General features: G+C 36.8%; 1 protein-coding gene across 4 annotated transcripts in view; it reads right to left on the minus strand.

Annotated features, from left to right (window-relative positions):
* The window catches only part of STXBP4 (syntaxin binding protein 4), a 169,274-nt gene that overhangs the window by 69,218 nt on the left and 91,615 nt on the right, over window positions 1-8,441 (minus strand). For 3 of the 4 annotated variants that reach the window (XM_077762842.1, XM_077762840.1, XM_077762841.1), the window contains one exon: window positions 4,513-4,689. In XM_077762842.1, coding sequence (XP_077618968.1) covers window positions 4,513-4,689 — 177 coding nt within the window. Of the gene's footprint in view, window positions 1-2,800; window positions 2,864-4,512; window positions 4,690-8,441 lie in introns of those variants that run through there. The other variant, XM_077762843.1, reaches the window with a different exon arrangement.

Genomic DNA, 8,441 nt, shown 5'->3' on the forward strand with positions numbered 1-8,441 from the left:
GCAGGCTCAGGCTCTCAGCTGTCAGCACAGTGCCAGACACGGGGCTCAAACCCACCAACAGTGAGATCATGACCTGAGCCAAAGATAGGATGCTCAACTGACCTGGGGCCACCCAGGTGCCCCTAGTGATTAGTTTTATAATTTGAGTGAAAACAGAATGTTAAAATTTCTAAGATAATCATTAAAAATTAGAAACAGAGTGCATACCTTCTATAAACCAGCAGGAGGAAATACATTGAATGGGAGTTGGGGAACATAACCTGAACCAATTCAAAAAACAGGCAAGGAGCTCCTGGGTGGCTCAGTTGGTTAAGCATCTGACTCTTGATTTTGGCTCAGGTCATGATCTCACAGTTTATGGGATCAAGCCCTGGATGAAGCCCCATGTCGGGCTCTATGCTGACAGCCTAGAGCCTGTTTGAGATTCTTTCTCCCTCTCTCTGCCCCTCTCCTGCTTGCGCTCTCACAAAATTATTTATTTCTCACAAAATAAATAAATAAACATTAAAAAAAACAGGCAAGAAATGACACCTTAAAAAGAAACAACCCAAAACATAGCACAAATAAAATGAATAAATTAAAGAGGGTAGAAATGAAGCCAAGTGCATTTTCAAATAAAACAATGTAAATGGAAAGATATTTTCAATTAAAGGTCAAAAATTAGTAAGATGAGGAAATAATTCAGCTATATGTTGTTTACTGCACACACAATTAAAATGTGAGGACAATGCACAGTTTAACATGAAAGGTACATACACAGGTAAATACAAAAAGAAAACTGTTGTAACTATTTTAGTATTAATCAAAAATAAATATTAGGGGGAATAGAAGATTGCTAAATTGAAGAGTCACAACATTCCATAAAGGATGATAATGTTAATTCCAAGCCTATATGTGGCTAAAAACATTACTTCAAAAAATACAAATAAAAAAGGAGATTTTAATGCATTTCTCTGACAAAGAAATTAAGATGACTAGAGAAAAGCTGAACTCTAAAATGAATGACCCTGATCTAGTGGATTATATAAAATGATGCACCAAAAAATTTGAAGAATTCTTTTGAAGCTGACTTTGACCATGGCTATATAGTATAAGCCATGAAGTAAGCATCAACAAATTTTGGAGTCATTATACTATAGACTAGATTCTGTGTCTACAATGCAATTAACTGGTCTGTGCTTCAGTGGTGTTTATAAAAAAAAGACTCAATCATAAAGATATAAATTCTTCCCCAATTCATCTATATATGTAATGCATTTTCAGTAAAAATTCCAGTAATTTTTTTCTTTTTGTTGAATTTATAAAATACACACAAAAGGCCAAAGGGTTATGTAGTCAATATACTTTTAAAGAAAAAGAACTAGACAGCATGGTCATATATCAAGACTTCCTATAAAAGATACAGTAACCAAAACAGTATGTTATTTGCACAAGAATATACAAATAGGCCAAGGAAAGAGAATGGAGGGCCCTCAGAAAGACAGCTGCACATGAAATCTTGATATATGACAGACCTGATTTTGTAGATCAATTAGGAAAGAGGAAGCTTTTGAATAAATGGTGCTGGGATATCTGGTCATCCATTTAGAATAAAGAAAGAATAAAATGGATCTCCTTCCCCATACAATGCCACTAAACCAATGACAGAAGGATCAAAACTTTTAAAGGCAAATATAAAGAATATCTTTGGGAATGGAAGAACTTCTAAAAAGGATACATAGGGAAAAGATTGATAAGTTTGCCTACCTGAAAATTGGTGTTTATTTTACCACTGGGTGAAAGGCAAGCCATACATTGAGAGAAAAGATTTTTAAATAATATATCAACTTAATACAGGATTAGTAATTGGAACATGTGAACAATCACTACATATCAATGTGCAAAGAAACCCAATGGGAAAATCAATTCCAAGTTGTGAAAAGGCATTTCACAGAGAAACACAAATGCCTAACAAGCACATAAATATATGCTCAACTGGCTATCTGGGCCAGGGGGAAAAGCCCTGGTTTATAGCATTTGGGGGTATAAATAATTCCACCATGGCTGGTATCAAGCTATCAAGCAACCTGATGCCACTGAATATGCAGTTGAGAAGAGACGCATACGATCACCTATTGTGAGCGAACACTACAGCTGGTCCCAGCACACCAGTGGCTCAGAGTCATTAGTAATCAGGGAAATACAAATTAAACCATAATGAGATTTACTTATTACACCTACCAGATTGATATAAATTAAAAGTAAATGAAAAAAAAAGTGTCAGCAAGGGTGTGGGGTAAATAGTATCTCTCGTTCACTACTGGAGGTGCGGCAGTAAAAATTGGCTTAAAAGCTTTCAGATACAATTAGGCATTACCTAGTCAAGTGGACCAATCATCATTCAACCTAGCAATTCCACTCTAAGACACGAACCCAAGAGAAACTATTATACATGTGAAGCAGGATATATACCAAAATGTTTTTTATCAACATTCTTCATAATAAAGAAAACAGAAACAAATACAGAGTGGACAAATATACTGTAGTAATATCCATTCAAGGGAGTACAAAAAAAGCAATGAAAATACATGAACCAGCTATAAATTTCAAATGGACAAATTGCAAAAATAAAAGTTTGAGTAAAAAAAAAGCAAGTAGGAATAATACATGTAGGACATTTTTATTCACATAAAGTTGATAAACAGGCAAGACTCAACAACATTTACTGGTAAGAGATATAAACATATGTGATAAAATGACCAAGAAAATGGTTAACCGTACATAAATCCAGGAAAGTGGTAACTTCTGAGGGGCAAGGGAGGGGAATGTAGCTAGGGAGGGCCACTGGATCTTCAAAGGTGTTGGTAATGTTTTATTTCCTAAGCTGGGGGTAAATAGAAAAAATAAAAAATAAAAATGGTAAATAAGTATAGAGACAATAAAAGGAAAAATTTACAGTGAAAAATAAAAACATTGTTACAAAAAGAATCTGTGTCTTAAAAATGAAGATCTCAATCTGAGTCCTGCAACATCTTGGTAAATGTCTTTTAAAGCAATCTCAAACATTTAAAAAAAAAGTTTCTTTCTCTTTCCTCACTGGTATTGAGTTTGGAAAATGTTGAGATGCTCTTGTCTAATATATTTTTAAAAAAAATAAACAAACAGAAGATTGTTTTGTTTTCAGAGACACGTTAAGGGCTTAGCTTAGATAGAATCTTGTTGGGAGGAATGGCAGGAGATCCCATTATGTTAAAAAAGAGAAAAATTGAATTAATTACATTGCTAGACAACTTAGGACAAAAATGTCTCTCAGTAAGAGGTGGAACAGAGAATCACAAATAATTTATGCTTAAAAATTTTTTTGAATCAATTCATGAGAACTCTTTGAATATGATATTACTTAGAAGATATTTCTAATGACTGTTGATTGTCCCTCCAAATGTAAAGAGAGTTTCATAAAACTGTACTTTTGAGATTTTAGTTCCCCAAGTATTTTCAGAATCATGTTAAAGTTACTCACATGAAATAAGCGTGAATCTCTGATTTCAAAAATAATGACTTTCCCTTAGCCTTGCGTATTATCAAAGGTGGCAGGAACATCAGCATTTTTGTAATTGGTTTAAATGGACAGATATGAGAAATGTATTAGTGCCTCTCTAGAGCTAACCAAGGAAAATTTCAGATTTTCTTCTGTATTTTGCTTTTCTAAAACCAGTTTCACTTCCACTTGGTGTATTTAAGGTATTTAACTGTTTCATGTTTCTAGAAATAGACATAAATTATTCAAATTTGCTTTATGTTTTCTTGAAAGTTGACCAGATTAGATATGGAAACATGTATCCTAAGAGAGCTTGTTGAAGTTATAAAATATGTATTTCAATTTACTTATTTTCTACTGCAGTAGAGTAAAAATGCGTATGTCTACTATAGTTTTTGAAGACCCTTCAATGACTATAGTATGTATTATGTTAAAAAAAAATCACGTCATAAAAAGATTCCCATAAAAAAAGATTATATTGCCTTCTAAATAGCATTCAGTATTTTGCTATTGGAACTGGAGCCTATTAAATTCAAACTTAGTTTCTTCCTATTAATTATCTTGGGCCTTGGGCAACAATTATTTAACATTCACACTTCCTTGAGTGTTCTAATCAAAGAGCAAAACTCATCCCTATACTCTCCTCTTCCCATTCCCACAAGGCAAATTAGCAAGTTAAGGAACAAATGGAGAAAACCAATGTAATCAATTAAATGCTAAGTAGTTAACTTAATGCCTGAGCTGTACAATGTTGACCAATGACCCAAATAAATTTGGGGCACCTTCTTTTCCATCCCCAAGCTATGTGGATAAAGGGAGGCTCCCAACCTTCACATTATCCCCCATCGCATCACCACGACGCATCATCCTATCAGTGAATAATAGAAGACAAACACTGACCTAGTTTAGAAGTGCAGATGAAAAGAAAATGAAAACAGGATACATGACAACGGCAAGGAAACCATGGTAACTAAAAGAGAGGAGGTTTTGCTTACTTTATTTTGGTCCGAATAATCAGCAAGCTGAGCCTTTAGATCTGTGATCTCGGCCTCTAACAGATGGATCACTTCTTCATAGTCCATTTCCATTCCATGTGCCTGTCGCTGTGCGGCTTCGGCAAGGTGAATCCGACTTCGCAGGGCTCTGGTTTCTTCAACAACAGCTTTGGCTTCCTGAGAATTGCAAAATTCATGCCATTGAAAAAAAAGCCAAGTTAAAAAAAAAACAGTTTGGCAGTTTAAACAAAATATTTTCCTCCCTTTGGAGGTTATAATTCCCATACTTAATCGATGTACATGTGTTCCTCACATTTCAATGTGAAAATGAGTATTCATGTTATTTATTTTATCATGGAGAGTAAATGCCTGATCTTACTTTTCCTCTGTTGATCTCCTGGATGATTTTCAGTATAGGATCTCCAACTTCACACATGGCATAACATTTTGGAAATAAGGGAAATAGAAGGGAATTGGAAGTGGAGAATAGAATAAGAAATGGTTCAGAAGATAAAAAGAGTACTGCCTTCCACAAAACTCAAGTAAGTAGTTGGGCTCATGTTCTATAAAGGTGCTTTCAGCTTCATCAGAGAGATCTGTGGTGTTGCGGACTTCCCTGCGGTCCATGCCCAGGATCCAAAGCTTATTCCTAGACATCAGTCTCACTGGTATTTCCCCCTTTTGATTTAAGCCAAAAGGTGGAATTCAGTAGCAAAGCACATAGCCATTTCTATAGGGTGCAATGCTCACAAGACATTTATTAAACTCATGTTATGTCCTAGAAGATTCATGTGTCTTTTCTCATTTAACCTTTAGAATAGAGAAAGGCATTATTAAAAACCACTTTAGAAGCACCTGGGTGGCTCAGTCGGTTAAGTGTCCAACTTCAGCTCAGGTCATGATCTCACGGTTAGTGGGTTCAAGCCCCGCGTCGGGCTCTGTGCTGACAGCTAGCTCAGAGCCTGGAGCCTGTTTTGGATTCTGTGTCTCCTTCTCTCTCTGACCCTCCCCTGCTCACTCACTCTTTCTCTCAGAAATAAATTAAAAAAACATTAAGAAAAAATTAAAAAAAAACCCCACCATTTTATACATAGTTAAACAGAGGCTCAGAGAGGTTACCTATTCTGACCAAGGACACATAGCGTCGCCAGAGTTTAAACCTGGGTTTGCTAACTCCAACATTAATGCTCTTTCACCTTTTTACTCTGCCACTAAGTGACAAAACAAATGATAAAACAAACAAATAAAAAAACCCCAAATACTAGCTACATTCTCCACTTTAGGAAGAGGATGGGGTGACCAAAACCATTTGTGCTCTCAAAATGTGCCTTGGTGCTGGCTTAACAATGGTCCTCCAAGGACACTAATATAATTTCACATGGCAATTATACTGTAAACCATTTCTTTTTCTTTACTTGATGCAGAAATATCTTTTCTCTGCAATGGAACTTTCTGCTCCAATTGCCATGGCTAATATTCAACTATAGCTATTTTAATTTTCTCAGAGCTAATATAGGATGCTTGCTTTTGTCTGTGTCTAAATATATTTGAAATGAGAGTTAGGAATATGGACATATTTTTAATGGTAAACTTTTCATTCATAAGTACAATAGCTGTTTCCTAAGTACTTATTAGGTGTCAGGTTCTGTTTCAGGTACTGAGGACAGCAAATCTAACAAAATAGACAAAAAGTCCTCGCTCTTCCCCCCCCTCCCCACGCCCCAATTTACACTCTAGTGCAGAGAGACAGACAGTAAATCGGGGATTATCAGTGAAGATCTCACAGAGAAGACGTTTAATCAAAGACCTGCAGGAAGCATGGAACCATGAAGATTTCCCAAGGAGCTTTTTGGGCAAAGGAACCAGTTGGTGCAAAGGCCTAGAGGTGGAATTTTTTCTTCCATCTTTAGAGAATAGCAAAGAAGCCAGTGTGACGGAAGTAGAGAGCGGTAAGGGACAGGAAGAAGGGAAGAGTAGGACATGAGGAGTGCAGGGGGGGGGCGGGGGGNTAGGATTCTCTCTCCTCTCAAAAATAAATAAACATTAAAAACAGAGAAAAATAAATTAAGAAAAAAACTTTGGCTTTACTCAGGATGCAATGGGAAGTTATTGGGGAATTTGGTGCAGAAAAACGACTATGGTCTGACTTAAATTGTAAGTGGATTACTTTTGCTGATGGGTTGAGAGTAAATTGTAGGGGGTAGGCAAGGGTGGGGCAGGTGGTAGAAGGGGTCAGGCATAAAGTAACTGTGTCTTAAACAAGGGTGACAGTCTTAGAGATGGTGTAAAGAGATGAGATTCTAAATATAGTTTGAAAGTAGAGCCAACAGAAGACTTCATCATCATTAACAGCATTTACTTAGCAGCTAGCACATCCAGACAATCATATTATGTGATAAAAAATACAAAGGAGATAAAAGATACCTCCCTTTTCTGGCTCAGTTCAGAACATTAGGTATGACTTAGATAAGTGGAGAACAGGGTAGGGCATGTTAGACAAGAAGAACAAAGTGAACAAAGGAAGAGAGACAAGAAGGAATGTGATACATTTGAAAAATGGCACTAGATCAATTTTGACTAGTAGATGCTCCTGGGAGAACAATGGATAAAAAAGGTTGAGGAGATATAGGGAAAGAACAAGCAAGACTCTAGTAGAAATGCCAAGACAGGCAAGAAGCTTGTATCAGGTAAATCTTTTTTTTTTTTTTTTACTATTTTTATATATATATTTATTCTTGAGGTGATGGGAGCAGAGAGAGGGGGACACAGAATCCAAAGCAGGCTCCAGGCTCTGAGCTGTCAGCACAGAGCCCAATGTGTGGCTCGACCTCACAAACTGGGATATCATGAATTGAACCGAAGTTGGACATCTAACTGACTGAGCCACCAAGGCGCCCCATTATCAGGTGCATTTTAAGGCCTTTTGAGCAGAAATTGATTTAAGAACAGAGTGCTTCAGAAAGCTAAATCTGCCAGCAGGGTTCAGGATGGAGAGATGTGGCCAACTAACTGCCTACTATACCTCTGATTCAAAGAGCTTGATGTCAGCCACAGGAACAAAAGATACAGCATAGGGAATATAGTCAACAGTATTGCAACAGTGTTGCATGGTGACAGACGGTAATTAGGAGCACAGCATCACTGTATGGTTGCTGAATCACTACCTTGTACACATGAAACTTATATAACATTGCATGTCAACTATACTCAAATAAAAAAAAAACAACCCAAAGTTCTTGATTTCTTTATTTTTAAAACTAATTGCCTTATAATAAAAAAATACTTTTAGAAGAAATATCTGGGTAAACCAAAGAACATTTACAAAGCCACATCAATGGATTCAGGCCAGGTGACCAAGTCACTGGTGTCACAACTTAATCACCTTCATGTCAGGCTGCTTCCGTGCATACAGGATGTAAACGGACACTGGCACTACTTTAAATGGTTTGCATGGACCATCTCAGTTAATCCACACACTGCTGCCTGAGGTTTGTCTATTATTATTATTTCCATTTAACAGGTGGAAAAAAACTGAAGCACAGATAGGTTAAGTAACTTGCTTAGAAACACAAACCTAGGGGCACATGGATGGCTCAGTCAGCTAAGCGTCCAACTCTTGGTTTCAGCTCAGGTCATGATCTCATAGTTCATGGGATCGAGCCTTGCTTAGGGGGGTCTGCACTGACAATGCAGAGAAACTCCCCCTCTCTCTGCTCTGCCCCCCCGCTTATGATCCCCCCTCAATAAACAAACAAACAAACAATAAAATAAAGTAAAATAAAATAAAAAGAATCAAAAATGTAAAAAGTGGCTGGGCTACGATTTGAACCAAGGCCGTCTAATCACAAAGCATCAAGTTCATGCTCTTGGCTACTATGCCATACTATCTTTCCAACAACAGAACATGATTAAAAAAAAAAAAATCACTC

The sequence above is a fragment of the Crocuta crocuta genome, unplaced genomic scaffold, assembly GCF_008692635.1.
Source record: "Crocuta crocuta isolate KB4526 unplaced genomic scaffold, BGI_CrCroc_1.0 scaffold144, whole genome shotgun sequence".
NCBI lineage: Eukaryota > Metazoa > Chordata > Mammalia > Carnivora > Hyaenidae > Crocuta > Crocuta crocuta.